This window comes from Egretta garzetta, unplaced genomic scaffold, assembly GCF_000687185.1.
Source record: "Egretta garzetta isolate BGI_Z169 unplaced genomic scaffold, ASM68718v1 scaffold59, whole genome shotgun sequence".
Taxonomy (NCBI): domain Eukaryota; kingdom Metazoa; phylum Chordata; class Aves; order Pelecaniformes; family Ardeidae; genus Egretta; species Egretta garzetta.
Window position 1 is genome coordinate 1363558 of NW_009267230.1, and position 27592 is coordinate 1391149.

The 27592-nt window shown below is 44.0% G+C and overlaps 1 protein-coding gene across 3 annotated transcripts in view; it reads left to right on the forward strand.

Moving 5' to 3' along the window:
- The first annotated feature begins 6984 nt into the window (after window positions 1-6984).
- UNC13B (unc-13 homolog B) overlaps window positions 6985-27592 on the forward strand; it is a 194986-nt gene continuing 174378 nt past the window's right edge. For all 3 annotated transcript variants that reach the window (XM_035902676.1, XM_035902675.1, XM_009647276.2), the window contains exons 1-6: window positions 6985-7006; window positions 8601-8630; window positions 10769-10868; window positions 15429-15546; window positions 16599-16722; window positions 25315-25385. In XM_035902676.1, coding sequence (XP_035758569.1) covers window positions 6985-7006; window positions 8601-8630; window positions 10769-10868; window positions 15429-15546; window positions 16599-16722; window positions 25315-25385 — 465 coding nt within the window. The remainder of the gene's footprint in view (window positions 7007-8600; window positions 8631-10768; window positions 10869-15428; window positions 15547-16598; window positions 16723-25314; window positions 25386-27592) is intronic.

Below are 27592 nucleotides of genomic sequence, written 5' to 3' on the forward strand. Positions count from 1 at the left end.
AATAACTTGTCAATGTTTTAAGCCTTTTTGTTGGTAAGATCTCCTGGGTTTTTTTGGATAAAATGACCCGCCTGTTTTAAAATGCTGGAATCCCTTTGCAGTAACTAGTGGTCATGGTACAGTGATTGTATTTTGCCAATGTAGATCCTACTCTGTGCTGGCTTTTTAGTAAAATCACTGTATCCACATGCAAGTTCAGAGGTGAGGGGAGTTTTGGGTTTTGGGACCTGCTCTTCTGTGAGTCTCCTCCCTCTCCGTGTACCTGTCCTGGCCTAGTTGCTCTATTGCACATTATGTTTCCAAACCAACAAATTACAGCATGACCTTGTTGCCTGATACTATTTTGCAGGTTTAAGGATCCTGGAAGAGCAATCTGAGGTCTACTCTGACCTCAGGGAAGGAGCCAGTCTTCGGTTTGCCTCTTCCATTTTGTTCCCTATCACAGTTGCTTTCTACAAGTTGCATACATAGTTTCAGTTTGTTCTTTCTTTCCTGTCTCCCAGTAAGACGCTTTGTTTTCAGTCTGTGTTTTGTCCAGATACAGGTCTGATTTTTTTTGTGTCCAGACCTCTGTTCGTTCACAGCTGCAATCCCCGTGGTGTATCTCCTGCAGCACCATTTACATTTTTTAATTGCTGTAGCGGTCTCTTCAACTGCGAATTTCTGTTGCTGAAATAGTTCAGGGAATATTTCAGGTAGGTGAGTTCTGGAGGTAAGCAACAAAGAAGAATGTGTATGAAGCTCTTCAGCTCAGGAGGTTGAAAATCTGTGTGATGCTAAGTCAGTGTGTCAAATCAAATCTGGTAACAGATTAACCTGTAAACGAGACCCAGATGTCTCTAACTGTCTGAATCTATTTTGTCATTGAAAGTGTTTAGAAGCCTACTTACATTAACTGCCTACTACATTAAACCATCACAGAAAGTAAATTGAATTGTAAAGCTTCTGTCGCATGAAATACCTTGTAGAGACGTGGGGTCTTTTGAGAGAAGGCTTCATTTGCTGATGAGGGCTGGGTTTTAGTAAAAAAAAGAAAAAATATTAAACAGCCCTTGCCAAAGGGTCTCCAAAGTTGGTCCTCTGCTCTAGGTATACCTTGAGAATGTGGTTTTGACTGGAGTGTTTGCAATTGCCAGAAAGGGTTTCCTACAAAGTTTTTTAATTTGTTCTGTTTGAGTTACCTAGTAACTTTGGTAAGGATGGAAGAAGTGGAGCACTGCGCAGCTCTGGTGCAAGCTGAGCGGTGTGGTATACACTTACCAAGTTTTGTGCAAAAGCTGAGCTGAAAAGCGATGGTATTTGCAGGAGGTATGAAATTACCTAGTTCACTAAAGTGATCAGGCTGGATGATTGAGCCAAAGTGTCGGAGATACCTTTCATTTGATAACTGGTGTGTTAAGTGCAGATTTGCTCGGTTTTGTGTAGATTGGCCATTGCATTGTCCTGATAGCTCTCCCAGGTTTGTGTGAATGAAACAGCGGGGAATACTCTGGATACCCTGCTGCTGTGCCGTGTCACTCTGATACCCATGGGCTGTGGCAGTAATAGAGATTTAGACAAGACAATGACATACAGCTTTTATATATAAAAGCTAGACTTTTTGGGGGTACATTTCAGTACTTTGCACACCAAAGTTTGGCCTGTACAGGTGGTGGGGATGCTGAGCCTGGGGCTGTGAAAATTCTGGCAAGAAACAAATGTTGGGCTGAAGCTCAGTGCGCAGAACAGGCAGCAGCTGCAGTGTCCTGTCGGGACTGGAAACGTCAGTCAGCCCCACGGTGTGGGGTGTCTGGGCTGTGGGGGGAAACGGGGGGTGCTGTCTGCCTGTGGGTTGAGACACCTGCGTGTGTACAAGCCCTGGATCTTAGCTGGCAGGAGAACTTACAGACGGACAGGGGAGCATCTAGTGAGGTTGGTTTGGCAGTGTGGAGCGTTCCTGGGATGTGTACTTCATACAGTGCTTTCCTGGATTTGCTGTATGAAATGGTGCTGAAGTTAAATGGGGTTGGTGTTGAGTGTGTCTCCTCTTAGCATCGGGAATCTGGAAAACCCTTCTAAGTAGGGACACATGTCCCTGCTGCTATCAGTCACTGTCCAGTGGGCCAGAAAGCGTGGAGTGACTGTTAGAAAGCTGTTTGTTGGAAATTGTATTGTAAATCAAATAAACTTAGTAGCTTTGTGTGTCTCTGGACAGGGTAATGAATTTGCAGATCATCTGCGCAGGAAGATGCTAATTCATGTGAATTAGGAGGGATTCTAATTCATTCTCAAGACATCTGGCAAGATGGAAATCCCTTGGGTAGATAATTTGCTACCACAGGCAACAGAATAGAATCTCTTTTTTTTTTTTTTTTTTTTTTTTTTTATCCCCTCCCCTTCCTGAGACAAATCCAAGAGTGCTAGCAGTTGCTTTTTAGATGTGGTTGGTTGATGAAGTGAGCATACCTTTCCTTTGTTTGACATGCTTCCCACGGCCTTGAGAAAGGAGAGTCAAGTTGTCCTATGGCCATTTAGAGTGATCAAATTGAAGAAGGCTCTTTGCTATGTGAATGGGAACTGCAATGTTGTGGTGTGGTTTTTTTATTTTATTTTGATGAACTATTAAAAATTAATAAACTCATACTGTGTCCATTCCATTTATTCTGGACTACTTATTAAAACAGATCAATCTTACTGTTCAGTCGAGGCAAATGTAGTGGTACTGATGGCTTGCTTTTGAGGCTGTATGGATTCTTCCACAGTTGTCTCGGTCAAACAGGTGATGAATTTTTTGAAGGACCATTTCAGGTATTCAGTCAGAAAAAATCAGCCCCTAGTTGAAAGCTTAATTCTTCAGGTACCAAGGGAAATCTGTGCTATGTTCCTGCTCTCTGCCAGTGACTGAGGAAAGCGGCATTTCACCGTGGCTCTTCTTTGTCTGGAGGCAGAGCAGTTCTCTGGTCAGCCCAGCCCTCCATTCAATATATATATTCAAGCAATAACAAAATGTTATCCTCTGTTTTCTGTAAACACAGTCTCAGCTATTACGTCTGTTGGTACACGAAGGTACCCACTGTGTTTCCGTTGCGTCATTCTCGAAAGGAATACGCTGGTGCATAGAGTGCTCTCTTCCCTGCTCGAGTGGAACAGCGTTTATATGTAAACTGGTGGTTTGTTTTCCCTGGCAGAAAGACAAAGCATAAAGTAATAAATGCAACTTAAGTCTCTTGTCTGTCAGCAGCTCATGAAGCTGAAGGAACCTCCTGGCTGCAGTAACCACCCCAGCTCAGCCGGGCTCTGCTGCGAGGAGGCAGGGGCCAAGCGGACCCTGCTGTGGGCTCTCTGCAATTCCAGTAGAGGCTGTTGAGGTACTGCTGAGTGCCAGCAGCTTCCTGGGCCTCCCCATGCAATTCTTTCTCCAAGTTAGTTTAGAAAAATCTTTTCTTTCTGAACATAATTTTGCTCTGAATGTATGAGAATGCAGTGGAGCCTTCCTTTTGAAACCTGTCTCAGGCTGGGAATACCAGGGTGGTACAATACATGTTGAATCCTTGTAACAGGCTTGGAAAACCATTAAGCTGGTGGTGTATTCAGCTCTTTCTTAGAGTTATGAAGGGATGAGGAGAGTTTCATGACACAGTCAGTACTGCTGTTCTGCTGTGGCATGTGCAATTGCTTTTAATAGCATACCTCTGATGCTGCTGGACTTCTGTAGGGATCATGTGAAACACAACAGGGACTGAGTTAAAGCCAGGGGTGAGGTTGCTGCGTGGCTTCTGCTTACTCCAGCCTGGAGCAACTTTTGAGTTCAGACAGTGGGAAAGACAAGGGTTCCTCTCCCTTGGGTGGGAGGTGAGGATGTGCAGGGGCTGTGCATGTAGAATGTTCTGATTTCCAGGGGAAGGAAAGGTACCTTTGTGCCAGGGTGGGATGCCCAGGAACAGAGCAGTCCTTGTTAGATGCATCAGTCTTGTGCCACTTGCCAGCCTCTCATAGGTTTTACAAATAGCTTTGAAGACGTGAGTAGACAGTGTTGAGTTTCTGGCTCTGCGATGTGCTCACATGAGCTATAGCTGATGGTGCAAGGGTTCAGACAGTAAAATTATCACTAAAGGCTCAGTTACAGAAAATGTAACAGACCTGAAGGGCCAGAGCAGTGCCTAGCCAGCACTTCCCTCCCAGAAGGGACTCCCCCCTTCTGCGTGGGTGCTGCAGGGCGCACGGGCTGTCAGTTTGGTGTGTTGTCTTAGTCCTGGGTAGTATGAGGGTTTTACTGTGGTCTCTCCTTTCTGTTGCTTGAGCAACCTTTGCACCTTAGTGCTGCGTATCACTGTGCTCTGAAGTCTGAGCACCTGGAAGAGGTGAGAAAAGCACGGAGTGAAATGGAAATATGTATCGATTCTGCTCTTCAGCTGAGGACAGTTACTGCAGAAGTTAGAGTGCTCTTGAAAACACATTAACACTGCATTTGTGTTTCACAGGGAAGAGGAAGCTATTTGCCCATTTGCTGATCATGAAAATGCATTTTGAATGCTTTCAGCATCGCATTTCTTTTTAAGAGCACTAATTAAACTGCATCTTTTTGTTCTTTAATTTCTCCCACAGTCCTTCCGTGGCACTTTATTGGCCTCTGTGCAAGGATGTAGATTTTGTTGTGTGGCGAGTGACCAGCTCATAAGTCGTGTGCTGGATTTAGTTAGGATGTAATCTTTTGGCCATCTGCTCAGGCACTCCCTGTGTCTGCATCCCTCTGATTTGCAAGCAAATGTTAAAGGTGATCTCGAATCTGCAGATGTTCAGAATGCCCAGGTTCCCTGTACCTGAATACGAGCATGTTCCCCCTTAGGAGGTGTGAGCGATATGTTGTCTGAACCTCGCAGTAATTTGGCACGCTGGATTTTAATTCTCTGGCTGGTGTATGGGTACCTATTCACGAAAAAAAAAAATTAGCCTTCAAACTGATTGAAAAATAATGGATAGCAAGAATTTCTCCATAGAACTGTGTTTAATAATACAAAGTGCTGCTGTTTCTCCACCCTCCCACAATGATTCTGGACCTTTTTTGCAATCTCTGGCTTGTATTTTCCTTTCCTAGTCTTTAGGAGTCCGACTCTCCAGCCTTTTGTAGCTGACAGCTGTAGAGCATCTGGAATCCTGTTGTGGCTGCTTTTTTTTTTTTAAGTTGCAGGCAAGACTTCAACTTAATTTTTTTTCTTGTCTCTTTATTTAGAGTAACACCAAAATGGTGAGAGATTCCCAGAGGAAAAAAATCTCTGGATGAATTGAATGCTTATATCAATTTTCATTGCTTTTGTATCTGTCTGTCTAATTTGCACCTAGTTATTTCAGTGCAACTCGTCTGCTTTCTAATAGTGGCTTGAGCTGAGGTGCTTTGCTGTTTCTCTGATATGCTCCCGTCTCCCCACCCCCTTAGTGATTAAATGAATATTCACTCGCACAGTGAGAGCAGATGCATCTCTGTGCGTCTGCATCGTGCAGTGCTCGCACATGGCAGTGCAAAGCGCTGGGGCTCGCTTTCCTTTCTAATTTTCTGTTGTTTTCATTCCCTCCCCCGTGTCCTGGTGTGCAGTGTGCGGTGGTGTAGGAGGCTTACTGCTCAGCATAGCTCAGCGTTCGCCTCTGAACGTCTGGGCTTTCTGTGCTGCCCAGTTTGCTGAGAGAAGCCATTTGAAACTGAATGGAATTTAACATTTGGGTGCAAACTGAAACATAAGAGGTTTCAGTTGAATATGAGGAAAAACTTCTTTACTTTGAGGGTGACAGAGCACTGGAACAGCTGCCCAGGGAGGTTGTGGAGTCTCCTTCTCTGGAGATATTCAAAGCCCGCCTGGATGAAGTCCTGTGTAGAATGCTCTAGGAGAGCCTGCTCTAGCAGGGGGGTTGGACTAGATGATCTCCTGAGGTCCCTTCCAACCCTTGTGATTCTGTGATTTCCAAGTAGCTTAAAAATGCAGCTTCCCCAGAGACCACGTGCCTGTGGGATAAATGGGAGTGAGTCTGGAAATCTCTGATCGAGACCTTTGCTTTACTTTGTCTTCAGGTTTTTACTTCATGGCAGTGCAGAAGTTGTAGCTGCAAAACTGTGCTGCTGAGTGCTCTAGAGAATGGTTTCCTTTTGTGGTACAGGTTTTGTTTTCTGCAATCTGTGGTACAGATTTTTGATTTCAGCCTGCTGTCCTCCTGCCCGTGGAGTAGCAGTGAGTTTTCTGCCTTTGTTGCAACACTGTGAGTAATTAACTGTTAATGCATCAGGATTCCTCACAGCTCCCTTACTCCTTTGTGTCCTTTCTCCTGCACTTGGCATAGAGGAGCATAGAGGAGACAGAAGGGGCAGACATGGATACAAAGTTTCCCCAGGGAAATCAATATTTCTGTGCCTTCCCAAAGCTGTGGTCCTTTGGCAGTGGCATGGTGCATGCTGTTCTGCCCATTGCACCTGACCCCTGAATTCCCAGGGCTGACCAACAGGCTGGGTCTTGGCAGGGTCTAATGTCCCCTTCCAGCTCCTGATGCCTGGACACTCACCCTGTTGCATGAGGAGCTCTGTGGTCTCGTGGCCAGTCCTGCTCTGGAGGTGGTGTGGGAGCTGCACCTTTGCAATGATTTTTACATACCCCTAGGAAGTGCTTTCCAGTGGGCTAACAAAATGAAAACGTGTCCAAGTCACCTTTCATGGGAACTTTTTGGACCTGCTGTGTAAACTTGAGGATAGAGCAGAAGAGACGAGACTCCCAGGTTTGTGATCCAGTTCTTACTTACAAGCCTTGCTTCTGCAACTAAAGGTGTAATTTATTACATGCAGGTTGTCTAGGTGCATGGGGTTCATTATTGGTAGACACTAAAGATAGAAGACACCATTTTTGTTAGTGGGTCCCTGGCAGGCTTGTGATCCTCATTTAGCCTTGCAGCTGTCCCAGGTTATGCCTGTGGCTGCAAGCCCTGGGACAGGCACTCTTTTCAGCAGGGTTAGCTGCCTTTCATCGGATGAACCTCTTAATATTTAGAGGTTGAGACCACAGTGTACAGACAGCATCTGCCTCTTAGTTTGCATATCGCTTGCTGCTGAGACAGTGTCTCGCTTCTGTGTCTAGGAGCCGTTGGCCTACTCTGGCTGCTTTTTTGATAAATAATACCAAATTTCCACACTGGGGTTGCTTCTGCTTCCCTGCTAGCGGCAGTGGTGCTTGTTACGGACAGAGAGACAGACACCAACTGAAGCTTACTGTGCATCCCCTGCCCTCTTTCCCCTTTTTTCCTTCCCTCAAGCACATGCACTTGTTTCTTTGTCTCCTGCATCTTGCAAAGGAGATGGAGAGAAGGGAGGATCAGAGAGAAGCTGGCGTCTGCCCGCTCCAGGGCAGTATTTCATGAAATGCCTGCTTTTGTGTGGTATCCAAAGGCACCTAGAGAGTGGGTAGATTGCTCTGCCTATTTCTCGGTGGTTAAACAGACTGATTGATTTGGAGATTAAAGAGGAATCTGCATCTTCAAAAAAAACCCACCATTGTATGTTTTATTTGCACCATTAGGTTTAGCATCAGGAATGCTTCAGGCCCTGAACCTGGGAAAAAATGAACCTGTTTGTTTTGACCTAAAGGCTTGTGGGCCTTGGCAGTCTAGGGAAAAGCTACAGCTCTTCTAACATTTGTTTGCAATCCTCTGGCTCATAGTATTCCTGGTACAGCACTTCCTTCATGCCAACACCTACCTGGACTGTAAATGCTTGCAAAGGAGAATTACTCAAATAGCAAGGATGTTCTCCAGCACCACACTTCATTGCAGCTCTGTGCATTGTAACTGTATAAGGGCCATTATTTTATTTTATTTTTACTTTTTAGTGTTCCTTTCTAGAACATTTATCTTGGAAGTTAGACTCTGCAAGTCTTGGGTGCTCTGTTTTCTGGAGGAAACTACACCAGTTTTTAAATATTTTTGCTCTCAGGTGTACCTTGCTTTCTAGCTTGTTAAATATGTTTTCTTCTTAGTGTTAGTTTTCCACTGGGAAAACTAGCTGGAGCCTAGAATTATCTTCTCTTAGTGCTTACACTTAGCAATACCAGTGAGGATATGAGCTTCCAGAAGAGAAATGTAAACAAAATCTCCCCTAGGTAGACACGGGCCCTCTCCATCCGGTGAGATAAGAGCCAGCGCTGTTTTATGTTCTGACCATTGTTTTTGATAAATACTGTCCTGGAATTAAATTAACAGAGGAGAGCTCGGTGACATTTGAGTTTAGACTGCTGCTTGTTTGGCATAGCAGGTTTGTTTGATTTGGAGATGTCGTACTATAGAGCTACTATTCAGGCTTGGTTATTTTCAAGCTGTGGTTGAAAGTCTGCACTGTTGAGGAGAGATTGTTTTTAAATAAAGGCTTATTTCTTCTAGAGTGTCTGTAACTTTGTAGGTGAGGTGGTACGCAGTGACATCTTGCTAAGCAGCAATAGCTTCTGGTTGCAAAGGACTGGTTTTGAAATTGATTTGCATTCGCCATATCACATTGCTTTCTAAACATTAATCCTATGATTATTTTTTAAGTATATCTATTTAGAGAGGGGGATCACTAACAGCCTCTTTTTTTTTTTCTTTTTTTCTTTTTACAGTAAAAAAAGCTAAACTCCAAGGACCACCAGGTAAGCCATGCTCTACTACTTGTTTGCAGCAATGGTGACAACCTGCTCTCTCACTCCTGGTCGTGCTTCTCCCTCCAGGTTTCATCTACCTCCTCTCTGCTCCTCCATATTCTCCTTGGGAATGACAAAAGCTACCCCGAGAGTCCAGGCAGCCTGAGTTAGTATAAAGCTTGAGGATGAGACCTGGTGCCACAGCACTGAGAAACCTCTACCTGCTCACCTCACCCAAACTGGTGATGGACGAGGAAAGATATTCCTTTATTGTCACCAATTCCCACTCCACCCTGCCCTTTCCTCTCATCTGTCCTCTGTGCCTGTTAAAAACAGGATCTGAAAATGTCCACTGAGCAGAACTGTGCCTGTCTGGTTTCATTGCCTCCTTGATCTTGGTCGGGGTTGCTGGATGGTACGGCAGAAGTGATTCATTCTCTTATGTGGCAGTCCATAATGGCTGTGCTTGGGATTGAAATCCCATCCACCAGGTTTTATTTCTGCATAATAAAATAAAAACAAAGAGCTAGTGATACCGAGAATTTACAGTCTAGGCAACTATTTCACTGTGGTTCAGTAGCTAGCAACAAATCCCTTAGCAGGAAAATATGTTTATTGAATGGAATTTGATGTACAGTTTACAAAAGAATAAATGGTTTGCTTCTGGAATAACATCTTTCCAGGTGTTTGGATCCAAAGCAATTGCACAGCTGTATTCATGCCTGACTTGTTCAGCTTTATTCTCGTGATATAGCCATTCTGAGGTTATAGCTGAAAGCTTCCTAGATCTCCTTGTCCATATTCCATATCAGGTCAAGATCTGTGTGTGCACCAACCTTGAATTTCCAGGGAAAGAAAGCTGAGTGCCCGGACTGGAAGGGAGACTATCTGTATTTTATCCTTTCTCTAATCAAGAAGCCTGCTTATGGCTGCAAAATATTTATCCTGTAGTCTAGATTTAACTCAGCTGAAGTGTATGGTTTCACCGACAAGCCCAGTGTCCCAGGAGTGTGCAAGTGTTGTAGCTAGATATGAGGGAATCTGACTTGCAGTGACTCCCACTTCTTCCTAGGCTTCTGCATCACACAGTTTCCCTTTCCTCCCTTTCTGTTAGGATATTGAAGCTAGATGCTGGGACATGCTATAGTAGCCCAAATTTTGGCAGTATTAAAATGGACTGTGATCTAACTTATGCTGGGAATAGATGCAGCAGAACATTGAAGCATTAAAATATGTACCCTGATGTCTTGCTACTTAGCATATGTCTTGTTCCAGGCCTGATGAAACTGATGGATAGGTCTGAGATGGTAACTCCTCTTACAAGGGAGTTTGTTCATTCTCAGATGCTGATATTCAGCCTTTGTATATGTTTGTGCTTGGCTGCTTTTAGTTTTATTAGCAAAGAGATAGCAGAAACTAGGAAAAAAGTTGTTCCAGGTTTTTTCTTCAGATTTAGAATAAATAGCAGAACACCTAAACAAGGCCTGTCTTGTCAAAATGTGAGTGTGATGTGGTTCTTCTAGGTCAGCTCGTTTAAGAAATACAGATCAGTTTTAGCACATTTAGCATAAATCACTGTATTTTACCTCTGCCTCCGGCTGGTCTGTAAAATTCTTTGTGGACTCCTGGGTGGAAAAACAGGTTGGAACTAGGAGAGCAGTTGGGTCAGAAGGGAAGAGATGATACGATCAGCCCAATTGCTTCTTGCTTGTATGTTTTGCAAGTTTGTGTTTTGCTCTGCATGGTCTGCATGATGGGCTCTATTCCTTCAGATTGTCTCTTCTTCATCTCGTCTGCATTTCAGTAAGCAGCACCTTACACACAATGTGTCCGTGTTCTTCAGGATTTTACACTTTTTTTTTGTCCCAAAAACACTCTTTCTTTGTCCCTGACTTACTGCAAGTGCTTAGTTGCCTGGTTTTGTTAGTTTGTGCATGAATGTCTAAAAAACTGTGATTGAAGATTTGATGGCAGGTGAAAAATGTCTTGAACATCTGGCTCCTTAACTCAGTGATATCTTCCCATATGAGCTTTTCTTTTTGAGTCCCCCTGGGATTGCAATGTATGGACTGAAAACCTTGAAACATTGTGCTTATGTGATGAAACTGTGTACTAAAGGAGATAACTTTTTGCTTCTTGTTCTCCAGACAAATTCAATACGTATGTGACCCTGAAAGTGCAAAATGTGAAGAGCACGACAGTAGCTGTGCGAGGTGACCAACCCTGCTGGGAACAGGACTTCATGTTGTAAGTACAACGTTGCACAGCGATGAGGTGCCAGTGGTTGAGTCCTTCCACAGCCCTGACGTTTATATGGAGCTGCTGTTGTGTTGTGTAAATAGGAGTACTTATGTAGGTAAAATGTACAAGCCTGGTGGCAACCTAAGTCATTTGCTTTCCTGTTGTACACGCTGACCTGTGCTGAAGGGGATGTGTGTTGGAAGGTTGTCTCTGCTGGTGCCATGGACTGGCTGGAGTAGCCTGTGTCCTTTAATAGTACAAGGTTGCCTGGATTCCTGTCCTTAGACCTGTGTGCCAGGGTGCAGTGACAAGGCAAGTCTGAGGTTGGGCTGGGAAGTCAGTCTGTGGGTTGGGTCTGGATTGCTGTGGTCCATGGCCAGGCATGGGCCCAGCTGCAGGTAAGCTGGAGACAAGCACACTGTATTGGGTTTGTGTGGCAAGGTTTTGGTAGCAGGGGGGCTACAGGGGTGGCTTCTGTGAGAAGCTGCAGAAGCTTCCCCCATGTCCAATGGTGCCAATGCCAGTGGGCTCCAAGACAGACCCACTGCTGGCCAAGGCCCAGCCCATCAGTGATGGTGGTGGCACCTCTGGGATAACATTTATAAGAAGGGGGAAAGACCTGTGCAACTGCGGCCACAGAGAGGAGTGAGAACGTGTGAGAGGAGCAGCCCTGCAGACCCCCAGGTGGGTGCAGCAGGAGGGGCTCCAGGCACCGGGGCAGAGATTCCCCCACAGCCCCTGGTGCAGCCCATGGTGGGGCAGGCTGGGCCCCTGCAGCCCAGGGAGGTCCATGGAGGAGCAGATCCCCCTCCTCCTGCAGCCTGGGGAGGTCCAAGGGGGAGCAGATCCCCCCCTGAAGCCCAGGGAGGTCCACGGGCGAGGGAGGAGTGAAGGACTGAATGCCTGTAGCTGAGCTTAAATGGAGCTCCTGGGCCATAGGAAGAGGGTGTGGGTGGAGGCCACTGGTGAGGCTGGTCAGGGCGATTCAGGGCTGTTGTTAGTGCACTCAGGGCCTCAATGTGGTGATCCTGGTAGCTCAGTGTGGGCGCTGCTCTTATGTGTTCATGTTTTCTACCATTGGCCTGGTGCCCTCGGAACGTGTTTTCCAGCTCCCCTGCTGCAGCTTGAGGGGCTGCCAGTCCCTGGCATGAGCAGCAGAACCAGTTCCAGCTCTCCCAGGGTTTCTGGTGCACTTGGCACCTCTGATTTGCTCTGGTCCTCATAGTCCTGACATGTAGCCAGGGATTTCCCAGTATCTTTTAGAATGGTGGTTTTCTCGCTCATGGATGAATGACTCATTGACATATTGCATCTGCTTCCATTTCTATAGCTTTGTAAGACAAAGTGAACTAAATTTACTAAATCTTGGAGTCCAAGTGCTTTACTCAGAACTTGGCATGGACGCTGCTGTTGTGGGGGAATGTTGTGCTCGTCTTGTGGAGTCAAAGCTAGTGCTTCTGTTTTTGACTGGCTCTGAGGTGTTTGCATAGTATCCTTTGCAAGAGGGCCACATGCAATTTTGTGACCAGGTTTCCCCATCCAGCAGCAGTTGGTTCTCCTCTGCCAAAAGTGGGGAAGCCTTTGCCTCTGGTTGAGGAGTCCACCTGGGTTAGTAGTGTTGCCATCATAGCTGTGCTCCCATCTCCCCTGTTTTGTGACACTCTGCCTATCCTTTGACATCTGGTGAAACATGCCTGCCCTGAACGCCACCATCTTCTCAGCCCTGTGGTTCCTGGTCAGACAGAGGCTGTGGCTATCACTGATGTAAACCATGCAGGACCTGGGGTAAGGTTGGGGCAGGGAGTTGTACCTGTCTGCCAAATCACATGCCTATACCCAAACTACTAAATCATTCTTTCTGTGATTTGTGTTCAACCTGTGGGCAGGAACTAGCTTTAAACATGGCCAGCTACAGAGCAGGCTGCTCACCAGTGATTGAAGAATGGCACTTCCTTGTGTTGGATGATGCCCGTCATGGTTGCTCCTCCTCCTTCCCCTCAAACAGCTCCTGGAACTGCTCTCCCATATCAGCTGGGAGCTTAGCTAGCGTGCTGTAAGGTCACTGTGCCGCTCCGTAATTAGTTGCTAGGGGATATGGAAGCAGAATATTAGCTGATCTTTCTCGCCATTGTTGTCCCTGCTTTAGCCATGCAACAGCATAGTTGTTCTGATGTTTCTTTATAACAAAAATATTACATGTGGTAGGGAATGTGTTTTGCATGATCCTGTGTACATTAAGTTGTCCCAGGAGAAACAACACTGATACTCCAATACCTCTCTTTACTGGTTTGCTCTTTTTCTTTCTGAAGTTGGAAAGGGCTTTTGAACATAGCAGTTTTTCCCTGAGGGAAGGATGCTTTTACTGTCTCTGTTTGTGTTTACCTTTTTTGTGAGGCATAGGAGAAGAATAGACTGCAACCAAGAAAACGCTTTCTATCTATTTTTTGTTGGTTTTGCTTCCAGACTCCTTGTGAGACAGAACACTTCAGAATCTGGGGCTTTGGGAATGTTTGAGATTTGCTTATTTACCAGACCAGTAAAGCGTTTTAGTGTTGTCTTTGAGGACATGTTCTAATTTTGAAGCAGCTTTAAAAGGACTGTATATTTGCAACAAGCACCTCTTGAGTGAAGGTGCAAACTGATATTTAGAGCATGATGATTAAATTGGTGTTGAAATTGTAAGAAATGTCTTTCATTTAAATTCTGTGTGTATGTGGAAAGGGAGGGACGCCAAATTCCAATCTCAGCTCTTTTGTTCTTTGAAGCTATTCTGCATCTAACCAGAAGGTGGAGAAGAGGAGACACAAAGGCAATCAAAGCCACTGTACTGAAAATCGTTTTATTTTTTATTCTTATCTGGTGGCTTGTGCTGTGAAGTTCTGTACAGAGGCCAGTTGGGTGTCTTATGATCAATCTCCTGCTCTGTCAATGTATGTTGAAGCAGAGAATGTGGTTTTACAGTGTGCCTGAAAATGCGGTATTTCTTCCTTCCCTTCCCTTTCTGGCCTCACACTAGTCCAGCCAGCATAAAACCAGTCGCTTCTGTTGTTATTGCAAGTTTGTGCACTCACATAAGTACCATTGTCCAAGAGGCAAGCAGTGGGAGGGCAGAGCAGTGATGGTGCTGGTGGCTAGTTGTTATCTTGGCTGTATTGAGTAGCCATATCCAAACAGAGGGAACTGGAGACTCAATTTCAGGATGCTAGCAGTAAATTCATACTAAGCCTGTGTAATAGCTTGATTTTGAACTATGTAGACTGAGTGACCCAGGTACTGGACACTCCTGACCTCAATTCCTGTGTCCTTAAACAAGAACAGAAGCACTTGGGTTTAAAATAGATATTAATGCGCTTTGCTGTAGCTGTAGGGTTTGTCTTGAACCTTGTAGAAACAATATTCTTTTTTAAACTTGTAAGGAGTTTCTGGAGCAAAGCTCAGATAGATGCTGGTGGGATTTGCAGTTGTTCTTTTTTTTTGGCCATGATGGCAGTCTGTAGAAATTAGCAACTAACATGCTTTTAAATTCCCCTGATAAACTTAATGTGGATATATTTGGACAGAAGGACAGCAGACAGCAGCACTGCGTGTCCAAGATGCCCACTTTTGGATATTAGTGGTTGCCTAGGGGGAAGTCCCAAGCTCAGAGAAGTAGGAGGAATAGCCTTTCTTCATGATAAATGCGAGACAGTTGTGTATCAACTCATACACTCAGGATTCTTCTCTACCTCGTTGTTTTTACCAGCATTCAGGTTGTGCATGTATTATGCTGTTAAGTAGGCATGTTATAAACCAACATGGAAGAGGGAGGTAGAAACGCTATGAAGCATTGGGAAGAAGTGAATTTGAGGTGCATCCTTCCCTTAGCGAGAGTGAAGATGTTAATGGAAACCTTCACATAAGCATTTCCAAGAACTTGGCACTTGGTGGTCACGTGGCTGTATTGCTGCTTGCTGCCAGAGACTGGCACGGCTCAAAGCCTTGCAGTGTCAGGCAGAGGAAGAAGCCAGTGCTGGAGCAGAAGCAGTGCAGCGCAGCCCTGAGCAATAGGTAGTGCTGCTGAGGCAGCTATGCTGTGTTTGGGGCTGTTACTTTTGGTGTGCAGCAGCTCCACTTGCAGATAAGCATTGCCATGTTTGGATCTGCTGGAGTACGCTTGTGTTGCTGTGCTGCCAAGGGAAAGGAGGCAACTCCTTTGTTAGAAATGGGGTGCCTGATGACAAAGAACAGCTCATCTCTAGGCTTCAGCCCAAGATACCCTTCCTCCTCCCCTGTACATAGCTGCTGAGACAAGTTCCTGATTGTCAGGCCATGCGTGAGATAGTTCAGGGTTTTAGATTGCGATCTTCGTGTAGGTAGTGGTAAGCTGTGAGAAATCAGTCATTAGATACCAGTGTTCCCTGTGAGTATGAGCCACCTCGACCACATGCTTCCAGAAGCTCTGTGAGGCTTGACACAGCTGTGTGGAAAGAGTTCACCGGTATAATCATGGTGGTAATGCAGAACTTAAAGAGGAATAGACTGTATTCTGCTTTTTCCTCACCTGTGCTGCTTTTTCTTTTCTTGCAGTGAGATCAGTCGGCTGGACCTGGGCCTAATTGTTGAAGTATGGAACAAAGGACTGATCTGGGACACCCTGGTTGGGACCGTGTGGATTGCTCTGAAGGCCATTCACCAATCTGATGAGGTTAAACTGACACAGAAGCTTTATTTTGACAGCTCTAATGTTGGTAGTTAATGTGTTACAAATCTAGCCTGGTGCAGCCCAGGACTGTGCTCCTCAGCAAAACTTCCCTTTGCAAAGCCAAGAAGGCTGGGTTGGAGAAAAGGGCTGTCAGGTATCACACTGGGTTTGGTGTTTTTTTTTTTTTATTTTGGTTTGGTTTTTTTTTTGTTTGGTTTTTTTTTTTTTTTTTAAGGATGCTGCCAACAATGAGACCAAAACTGAGCTTTAAGTAGGTATCTCTGGTCTCATTTCACTCATGTGGACTCAGAAAACAGGGCTTAATCTGTTAAGGAATACATACAGTTGACAAGCGTCTGAAGTCTTAAGGACTGACTCCTTAGGCTGATGCTCAAATTTCTGTAAGTTCCTGGTAAAGTCAGAGGGTGCCCTGATAACAGACAACCTGACCTTTAACGTAGGCCCAGAGCATGTCTACATCCTCTTGATAAAAGTTTCTGGTTGCAGTGTTACAGGGTGTCTAGTGGTGCTAATATGAATTGAAAGAAGTAGGAAACGGGATGTGTCAGTGGCTGTAAATGCCCTAACTACTGAATTTGGCGGTTCTTGCAGCTACGAAGGACTTTTGTTTCTTTACCTCAAATTTCAGGGCAATTGTTTAAAATACTATTGAACTTGAGCAGGGGGAGAGAGCTTATCTTTTCCATAAAAGGAAAAGAGTGGGAAAGCCCAGCAGCATGGCCATAAGGTCTAGCTGGGGCTCAGTTCCTCTGGCTGTCCAGGCACTTCTTGGTGCCTGCCTTTGAGGACTTAACCTTTGCGCTTCCACTGAGAAGACAGTAGTTCTGCTAGGAGGTGTTGGCTGCTTGTCTTGGTAAAGGCTTTTGGGATTTGGAAAAAAAGCTGACGGCATGTGCTGAATGGATGTAATTTGATGTTAAAGTCAGGTACCAGGTCTTGATAAAGTTGGAGTCTTTTATCTTAGTAACTGTGTGGGAGTTGCTGCATAAGGACCTGCCAGATGTGAAGCTTCACCTGTGCCTTGTGATTCATAGGAAGGTCCTGGGGAGTGGTCTACGCTGGAGGCAGAAGTTGTAATGAAACATGATGAAATCTGTGGAACCAAAAACCCGACTCCCCATAAAATTTTGCTGGACACAAGATTTGAATTACCGTTTGGTGAGTGCATTTCAGTAACTTGCTCAGGGTGCTGACAGTGGAGAGAAAGTGTTTGGGAGTAACTTGAGTTTTATAGTCAAGTTGTGCTCATTCACAGTTCAGCCAAAATAGTTCAGTGCAAATTAAATCTCCGGTATTCATTTCTTGTTTGGCTTCTTTCTAACAAGATCAGAATAATTAAGGAAGATTTGATGGTCTCAGGGTGCTGGAATGTTTAGACTAACAGCAGTTTAATAAACTATTAATACTATTTCAGGATTGTGCAGTCAGACATTTTGTTCCTGAGCAAGGAACATTCACTTCTTTATATCTAGACAAATTTGGCTCTAGAAGAGGTCAAGTGTGTTGTTAGAGCTGTTTTGTGGTAGGTGCACTTAAACCCTGTTAGAAGTGTGCAGTTCAGTTAGTGAAACATTAATGCTTGGTGCTCCTGAACATTGTCATTAGCTGAGTATATAAATAACTTGGTGTTATAAGAAGAACTGCCTTTCTGGGAATTATTTGTGGTTGAAAAGTACAGAATATTGAAAAGTAGCTAATTGGAGCAAACCATCTCAAGTGAAGTTGTGTGTGATTTTTAATTTTTTTTTTTTTAAATCTCGTTTTACTTAAATCCAAATTAAAAAACAAACAAACAAACCCCCAAAGGAAGGGCTTAACCAGAATGCATCCAAGCCTTAAATAATTTCTTTTTCCAGCTCTTAGCTATTGGGACCGAGAACAAAGATGATGTTTTTGGGGCTCTTGGTATTTTTTTTAAAGTGCTTCAAAGTTTTTTTGTCATTACAAGGCTCATCTCTCTTTCTTTGCCTTTTGGTGGGTTTGGTTTTTTTTTTTTTTTTTTTCAGCCAAGCCCCTGGCAACGTGAGCAATTTGCATCATTCTCTAAGCACTGGTGGAGCATTTGTGCACCCACTGGCATTCGGCCAGCAACTGTTAGGATTGGCCATCTGTTGTGGAAAAAAGTTAGGTCATCTATTAGTCTTGTACCCCTCTTCCTTGTGCTAGAGAGGATGCTGGCTTTGGCCCTGCAGTGCTAAAATTGATATAAATTGTGTCTTCTGCTGTGGGAGGTAAGCTGGTTTGAGTGCACAGTCAGCTGGATGGTGCAATTTGGGGCGAGCACAGTGTTTTATAGATGTAATAGGCACTGCTCTGTAACTACAGTCCAGTGTGTAAAGGGGAAAAGGTATCTGACATCTCAGCTGTCTTGACAGCTAAGCTGCCTCATGTTGGTCTGGAGCCATCCCTCTTCCTTGTGAAAATGTCATGGTGATTCACGGCTGTCACCTTGCCAGTGGGAAGTTTATTACCGAAATTGCTTGTTATGTAAGAAGAGGAACAACTCACTTGATTTCCTTGTGAAGTGAAAGATTGGGTCTTTGGGGCAAGCGTTGAGGCTTCTGGGAGGGAGAGAACACAGCACACGTAGCAGGGGGGGCAGGGCTTGTAGCCACTACTTTCTCATCTAAGTTCATTCTGACATAGTTGCTTGTAAACTGTCTCTGCTTTAAAAGAAAATGAACTTCTGATCTCGCCCTATGTATTCAGAGGGCATCCAAAAGAGAATTTGCTTTCTTCTGCAATTCATGTTTTAGATTGCATTATATCTTGTGAATTTTTTTTTTCAAGTGTAGGACAGAAGAATAGCTGTAAACCATTATGTGTTAGAGCATCTGGATTTAAAAAATAAAAAATATTTAAGGTAATAGTTTGTTTTCTTCCTACTACTATGCTCAGAATGTAGGATTCTTTTTTTGTTTGTTTTGGTTTTTTTTTAACTACTATTTTAAAACGTATGGTGTTCTATAGAACACAGAATTCCAATAAGTAGGATTTCATGCAGAAGACTGCAAACATTAAGTAAATAATAAGCTTTTTGCAACTCTTCTGTTTTTAACACAGTTGATCATTTAAAGCACATGTATTACTTATTCCTTTGCTTATTATGCCAAGTACTGAAGTAACAGCACCTCCACACTGCTGTATTGAAAAGTTGTCTGCCTGTCCAGTGTTTCATAATGTCCAGGAAAAATGGGTGCATCAGCTCTTTCAAGGATTCTGCTGCTTTTCACCTGCAGCGCTACAGTTTTTCTCAGACCTTCTCCGTTTTCAGTCTGTCCTGCCATGGCAAGGTCAGAAGGTTGAAAAGTGGTAGGCACCAAGAGTATGGGATATTCCTCTAGAAGATAGCATCTGCCCCTATCATCTTCTCCAGTGGTGCTTCCTTTCTCACCATGACCGAACGTCTCCTGCCATCACCTCTAGGATAGAGAAAGACCCTGCAAGAAGTATTAGGCTCCATCTCCCTGCCCTTGCAGTACTGCGAGACTTGGAGGGATGCATGGAGCTCAGCTCACAGCAGTGCCTCTGCATCTCTCCCCATGGATTTGCAGGTCAGTTTCCCTCTAAGCAGAGGGCAGCAGTACGGACTCATAGTGCCCCACATGTTGAGACTGTGTTGTCATACGAGCTGGGAAGTGCTGCTTTAAACCTACACAGAGAACTAAATGGATCGTTGATCTGCTGTGGAGGTTCTTAAGTCAGCAGCTCTGTTGCTGTAGAGGTAATGTTTTAATAACAGCACGTTTCCAGTAACACTTAGGAACATTGTGTATCACGTTTTGTTTCCCAGGTGAAGATCTCCTGGCTATTGTAGATACAAGAGAACCGGAGTGGTATGTGTGCACACGTACAGCTTGTGCTGCTTTCCAAGTCTGGTAAAATACAGCTGGCTGGGATAGCAGCTTTAACAAAATAGTGTGTTCTTCTGTTTGGCTGTGCTTCTGTGCTTTTTCTGTCACTTCTGGCTGCTCCGTTTCATTTAGGTTAGATGATGCACATGGATGCAGTACCCAAGGTTATCCAGTTTGTGTATTTAAAATGTTTCATTGTATTCAGGTGGAACATGAGAAGTTTTTAAGGGATCGTAAGAGAGAATAAACAAATTTGAAAACCAGAAAAGCTGAAGTCTTTGGTGTAAAACATGATTGCATATGCAAAGAAGTTTAGAAACTGGTTTGGTTTTTGCACTATATTTATCCTGGATTAGTTTGCTGCTTCTGCTTCCACTTGATATGTTCAGGATTCTTCCTCCCTGGTATGTTTTCTGGTAGTCTGGAGACTGGCCACAGCTAAAGCAGAAATAATTGCAGAAGGTGCTGATGCTGCTGGTGGTAATACATGGTGAAGGCAACTTAGAGAGGGGTTTTGGGGGGGGCTTTTTTTTTTTTTTTTTTTTTTTTACTTTTTCATATGAAGTTGTTTTTAAGTATTTACCAGGCTTGGAGTTGGGAAGCAATTTCCTAACAGAGGCTGGTGAGAGTTGTAGTCTCTGCTCCTGGTGATACAAAATAACCTTCCCTGAGGTCATCCAGGAGTTAAACTTTGTTAATGCTCAGGTTTCTATTGGGACAAAGAACATCTTTGCTGGCCTTGATATATCTTCCATGTGTTCCATTGCATGTTCCAGATGCAGCTTGTGCTTTGTGTTCAGTAGTGTTGTTAGTGTGACATTAGCTTGTGGTGTACAGGGGAGAGAGCAGATCTCTGGGCCCTTCTGCAGCGTGCATCTGTGTGTGATGGACTGCAGTGCTGGGGACCAGACTGTCATCTAGCGTCCTCTGCCAGCCCTATGTTCTTAAATGTTCGATCTCACAGAAAGGCAATGACTGAAAATCCTCTTCTACAAAAGTGCAGCAAAGCATGAGCATTTGAAATGTGAAGTGTTAGTGAGAGTTCGTGTTAACCCCTAGGGTGTAAAGCATTTTTATGCTTGGTAGTCTTTTAAAAATGGCAATAAACTGCCTTCTTGATCGGAGGAAGTGGTTGTTAGTGAAGACAGGCTGGAGCAGCTTTCTCCACTGATCGTATCTGTTTCTTCTCAGCAACAAGACAGATGTATCAAGGAAGGGGAGGCAGCTTTTCTTCTTGGTCGGTTTAGAAAATTTGTTGGTAGGGAGAAGACAGTCTTGCTATTATTGTCGTGATGTAGTGAATGTGTGCTGGCACAGACTTTCCAAGATGCTGCTTTTCAAGTGTAAAATCGTGCTGTTTAAAAGCAATTTTATTCTGTCCCCCTTTTTCAAAAGTGCAGTGGCTACGTGCAAGTCCCTCACAGGATAGAGTACTCAAAAATGCTTTTCGCTCCCGAACTATAGCTTATAGCAGTTTGGTTCTGTGCCAGACTGTTTCTAGTAGATAATTAGAGTGAAAATGCTTTTAGTTTTTTTGCCATTCCCAGGCTGGGAGCATGCTGATCTGAGTCCAGCCATCAGGTGGAGTAAATGTGCTTTGTTGTTTTATTGTCTTGGGAACTGTACAGAAAGAGAAATGCAAAGTTGATTCAGTGAGAACTTGTAAAGATTTCTGTGCCTCTGGAAAGGAAGAAATTGGGCCTGGGAAGAGAGGAAGACAAGAGAAGGCTTGTAGGAAAGGGGAGAGAGGGGGTGTATCACTTTTGCTTCCAGCACTTCTCACTCATGCCTACCTGGGGTATGCCCCAGCCCAGGACTTGCTACTTGGGAAAAACTGAGGTGCCACGAGGTGGTGTGCAAGGAGTAGAGCAAGGACCACCAAGCCTGAGGTGAAGAAAAGCTTTAGGGCTGAAACTTGTGGTTATTGCCAAGCTAGAGATCTCTAAGCAGGATTACTGTCAGATAATGTTTAGGTACCTGAGGGGGTCTAACTGTAAGTGAAGTGGTTTGTGTAGATGCAGCAAATTCTCCTCTGATTCCTTCCTCAGTCTGATAAGGGTCTGTACTGCTGTGTCCCCATTTCTGTGGTTGTGCAGCATATGCAGGTGTCAGGGCTCTGGGTGCACTGATAGGTCTTAATTGCTCTGAGCAGCTTCACCTGGGACCTCCACCCACAACCCCTGCTCAATGGGACCAGGAGTCCCACTTCAGCTCAGCTCTGAGTCTTTGCTCCCAAGTGATGCTGTGGGAGTTACTGATCCCCCACCTCAGCCATAGCCACGTCTGTGCCTGCTTATGGACTGCATAGATCCAGGGCCAGATGTGGACTGACTTCCTGGCTTGACCTCAGACCTGCCTTGCCATCATGGACCTACCTGCTGACCTGGGCTCCTGGTCGATCCTGGCCGTGATCTCTGGGCCTGCCCTACTCACCTTCCTCAGGTGCTGTAGGATGGGGCCCTGTCTGGCAAGTCCCCTGCCCTGCCAGCCGTGGGATCTCCCTTGCCTCCCCTCCCTTAAGGAGCAACCAGACCTTGCTGCTCCCTGACACCAGGACCCCAGAGAAGACAGGGGGGTTCAGCTTCTAGCTGAAGACAGCAGTAGGAACAAGGACAGTAAAGCTTGCAACCTTCCCATGTTGGTGTCAAGAAACTTCAGAAGCTAGTGAACAGATCTGCCCATTTCCTCTCTGTTCTTGTTCAGCAGTTTTGTTTCACTGACATATGGCCTTGCTCTTCTTGTTTGCCAAGCATGATGTCAGCTGAGCCCTGAGCTGGCATCAGGTGGCCTCTGTTTGAACTAGTTCAGCTTCTTATCTTGTAAGCAAAAGTTAATGTAGCAGAGTAACTTGGACTTGTAATCAAAGCTGAGCAGTGGTGTAGGAGCTGGCCAGTGGACGTGGCCTTGTAAGCAGTCTGTGTGCGATCTCTGCACCAGGGATTTCCATTCTCTGCATTCCAAAGAATCAGCTTCACCAAAATGCTGACTGAGACGAGAGACAAATGGATGGTGAAACTGAAGAATAGTTATGAACTGCTTCCTCAAAAAAATCAAGAATTCAATGGGCATTTATTCTTCTGAGTAGTTAACTTGACTCAAGTTCATAGGCCAGTTGCTTCATGTTTCAGGTATGCTGTGCAGTAGCTGTACTGCCATTAGTATTGATGACTAGAGTTTCTCTAAGATCAAGAAGGTGTCCTTAAAGCAGCTAGTATCTAGACAGTAGCAGACCTTTGTCTCTGACTTGCATAAGAAGCTGTTTCAATAGAATAGCAGCAATCCTGCACTAAAAACCTGATAGCTCTGTTTATGAAATGGGCACCTTGGATACAAGATAGGAACAACAAATTCAAGAGACATGGTGCTCCTTGATGCCTGGGCATGCCTCTAATCCATGGTCTATGGGAAAGCATTGAAGCCTACCCTGAGGCAGCTGTTGTTCCTGCAGTGTTGATGGTAATCCATTGCTTCATCCCTCCTATATCTTTTTGGTCTTGATTTCAGGCTCCAGAGTTGAGTCGTTTTGACTCTGACCTTTAGTCCTCAGTTCATGAGTTTTTCTTCATCTTTTAGAGAAGTGATGGCTTTCAAAGACAAAATTCCATAGGCTTTGTTTAATATTTGGATTGCTTCAGGTCTCTGTTGGGGTTTGTCCTCCTAAGTCGCATCAAGTTGTATGCTGGTATCCCTTCAGTTAATTGATATCCTCTTTCTAGATCTGTTCTGTCCAAATTTCCATTGAATGCTATCCCTAATTTGTGGGGAGCTCATCTAATAAGTCTGTGCAGCTGTGATCCAGGACTCTGATGATCAAAACCATGTATGTTTTTCTACAACTGTGGAAGATTGTCTCGTGTCTCTCTTACCTTGTTTTCTAATAGCATATAGCAAGAAAGCAATGTACTGTACATCAGAAAGAGCAACTCGCTCGGTGTAGTATGGTTAAAATAAATTGGTCTCCCTTCAAGCAAGGAGAAATAGGTTGTCTTTTTTCCTACTTAATGCAGGTTTTCTAGAGCCAGGTATTAAGTATCCGGTTCCCTAGCACTTTAGCAAGTGGGGCTGGTTTTATCCCCCTTGTCTGGGTGAGACTAGTTGCATAAAAATACAGTGGTGTTTCTGTTACAAAGGTGTAGATATTAATTTGTAGCCCAAGGAAATACCTATTTCTGAAACTTCAAGTTCCACTAAATCTGGCATGTTCCTTGTTCTTGTTGAAAGTGGTTTGTGTTCTACTCACTGGCCACTATCATCTCCAGATATTTTGGGGTCACTGCCTTCGTAAGATGATGGTTTGTGTGGCTGAGAGAGGACACACGTAGGACAGATATCCCCTTTAAGTGTAAGAAGAAAGCAGTACTTGGTCCCTTCTGAAAGCATTTTAAGTCCCAATGGAATGCTCACCTGACAATAGATCCTGTTCTTGTTTCTCTCAGGAGTGAGGGTGGATGTAACTTTTAGAACCACCTTTTCATCACGAGACCATCCCAGCCTACTTCTCCCATTTTTTGCCAACAAATAGCGTAGCATATCATTGCGTCTGTGTTCGTGGGCTACAGTTCATTGCGGGAAAAAAAACTTGTTGGACATAAACTTCTTGGCTCCTAATGAGGCATCTGGGGGAGTGTAAAGAGTTACAAGAGATGGGAAGCCTAGCTGAGCTGGTATTACACTCATCCTCAGTTGTCAGCGTTTGGGACGGGGAGCTTGCAGGGTTGGTGGTGTCTAGCTGGAGCAGTCCCTGCCTCTGCTACTTCCTTCCTGTGTGAGCTCTGAAGTTTCTGTGTTGGTACAGTTTGGGGCCATGAATAGCCAAATTTCAGAATTCATTGCCCCTTTTGGAGGCAAGACCAATAACCCACTCTACAGTCAGGGGGATGCTGAGTGGCTAAAAAAACCTACCCCAAACTTTTTCCCTCTTTCTGATGATTTTACACCCCACCATCCCTAAATAATTTACCTAATTCTCCTGGACCGAGAGCCTGACTGATACGTTTTCTTTCAGTGGGTTATTTCCTTTGGTGCTGTGCACCTCTCGCTCTGTTTCTTAAGTGCCGTTTGTACCTAACTTGCCTTGTGTTAAACTTTCCACAGCAGTTCATCTGCACCTCCAAGGGTGCACTTTGAGAGGTGAAACTTTGAGTGGCAGAAGTCTGCGTTGCCTTCAAACCATTAGGACACTGTATTACTGCAAAGTGTGAAATAGAAAATAGTTACCAAAATAAAGGTGATAATGCTTGCTACTTGCTGTCAGTCATCAACTTGGTAAATCTTCTAGAAGGTAAAAGAGTGGTTGTGATTCATTTCACAATGAAGTTGCAGTGTGGTGTAAAAATAGGAGTGTGCTTTCATGTCAGTATGACTGCCTATAACACTGTTCACTACCTCAAAAGACTGGGCTTATTGCCTGCGAAGGAAATCAAGAGGCTATTTCTTTTTTGGTATTTAATTTGTGTTACACTAGGTACATAAGTAAGGTGTGCTATTCAAAAGGAGTCCTTGTTCTTTTGGGGCTATAAAAACCTCCAGAAGAGGCTCTTGATCTTGCTATGTGTTATCAAGCATATAGCAAGTGTATTAATATCATTGTGAAATGGCTCTTCATAAAACTTGAATTAAATCTGAACCAGTCTTTCTTACTCTTTCCTACCTTTGTGCATTGTGCATTTGGTTAATCAGCTTTAAACAAGAAAGCAGTGTAAGCCCTTGAACCGTGTTACTATTTACAATGTTTATTTTCCATCTGAGTGCTAACATAAGACAGTCCTGTTACTTCAAAATGAAGTGTGGTTTTTTGTGGTGTGATCTTGGAATACCCTCTCTGTTTTAATGCTACTGGTGATAAATGCAAATTTGCCTGGTTAATAAGATGGTGTGACTTACTCTTTTGGTATAGATATCCCTGAAGAAGAGGCCAGATACTGGACCAGAAAATTAGAACAAATAAATTCACTGGGAGATGATGAGGTAAATATCTAAATTGAAAGATTAATGTAGCCCTGAATGCCTTCTAACTTTATTTTATTCTTTGTATGGGATCCCTGTGATTAAGGTAACTACTAAATGTTCATCATTTACAAGTCTTCCATGAACTGGTCACAGAACTGTTTCCTCAAGTTTACTGTTAGTGTTAAGGAGAGGAACAATTTTCTGCATGCTGGAAGTGCTTGAATAGTGAGAACTGTTTTGTTGATGTGCATACACTCAAAAGAAAGGTAACATCATGCTTTACCGCACAAGAGAGTGAAACTGTTTTTGACAAGCTGTGGTAGGCTTTCTTAATTTGTGAAATCAAGTCAAAAAGGACATTTTTGGAGTTAGCTGCTTCTGGGAAGAAGACAAAGCAAGATACTGAGTCTTTCTTGGAACTGAGGATTGTTGGAGTTGGTAGCTTTTTTCCTAATCCAGTTGTTAATGGTTCGGTTTACGAATCTTGTTTTAGAATACCTGCTGGTTTTATAACAACTGCTAGCTATGACTTTGACCTGCTAGCTAAGCCTTTGGCTTCCTGTTTTTTCTAGCGTGTACTTGGCTAAACAGCTATAGACTAAAAGTTACAATTTTTTTTTTTTTTTTTTTGCAAGAGTAGAACTTGCATGATTAAAACTTTTCTTTACAGTTCATACAGTTTGCAAAATAAGATTTGACATATTAATGCCTGTACCAGAAGTTTAGCATTTTTTAAAACAACCCTTGTGTTCATGTCAACATCAAGTAGGAACGTGGTGCTGGCTTAAACTCTTAATAAGTCTCTTTCTGCAGAGAAAATGATCTGTTCTGGGATCATTCATCTATTCTTTTCTACTCCTTGAGTCATTTGGTTTAATGTGCAGGTGGAGAAAAAATAAGGTGCATTTTCCTTTTGACTGTGGATGGACCAATATTTGGGTGGATAAAAACATAACTGCTTGAGGGCAACCTCTCCTTCCTTCCTAGAAGTCTGGGAATATCTTGGAGCTGATGACAAGCTCAGTCTGTGACTTGGCCTGTCAGTCTTACTGCTGTGGTGCCTCCCTTCTCCCTTAGCAGAAGTCTGTGCCAGGTACTTCAGTGAAGCATAGGTGCCCTCTAGTGCTTCACTGAACTGGTACTTGCTGAAAGATGCCCTGAGCTTTGTGATACTCCCCTTTCCCTGGAGTGTCATCCATATGCATGCTAAGTGCATGCTTTTATCAAATACTGTAACAAAATCTCTGTATTTGTGACCTAATGATCTCAAATTTATAATGGATGTTCCCTGCTAGTGAAAAATGAAAAAAATATAAGAACACCTGTGCAGGGCATGACCTAAGGTTCATCTTGTCCCATGTCTGACAGCGGCCCAGAATGGGGATGATATTTTCCGTGCATATTCCCCTGATTTGCAGCGACTTGTAGCTCAGGAACTTCCAGAGCCAGAGGCAGTATCTCTGTGTTTAACAACACTCAGTGGACTTTTCTTCTGTGGATGTCAGCTGCCTTTTGAATGCACCCAGGTCAGTTATGTTGTAGCAAAGGAATTCACCATCTTAATTGTGCATTGCCTGAAGAAATACCTTATTTGCTCTGAGCAGACAAACCCTGTGTTGTGAAACCAGTAGGAGGCAGGTTTCTCTGGAGGAATTGAGTGACTGATCCTCATTCATCCACTCTGTGCCACTCAGCTTTACAGACCTTGCCTTCTTGCATGGCTTTTGGGCTGCAGAGTCCTAGTCTGCATAGTGGTATTTAGTACAGGACAACTTTGTGCTTCTATCTTCTTTTCTGTGCGTTAAGTTCAGCTATCTCTGTTTGAGAAAATGGATGAACAGACTAAAGTTTCACAGCAGTGTTCAAGAAGTGGGTTCTTTTGGAGTCTATACAATGTCATAAACATGCTTTCCGGTCTCTATTCCTACAAACACTTAATGTTCAGTTTTCTTTCTGGGACTGCTGACAGCTGTTGGGCTGGTGTCTTAAAATGAACAAGCTACTGCCATTTTTGGATCTCTGAGTATAATAATTCAGAACCCACTGCTGTCCTGTGCAGCTGAAATTGCTCATCAACAGACTTCCTTTCACCACTTTGTCAACCAGTCAGTGCTGTGAGATCCAGCAGTTCTTGTTTTCATGATCCTGATTAACTCAGTGAGTTGGCAGTTTGCTGACTAACCACCTTTCAGGATTGCTTGCGTGTTTTAAATACCACAGATCGG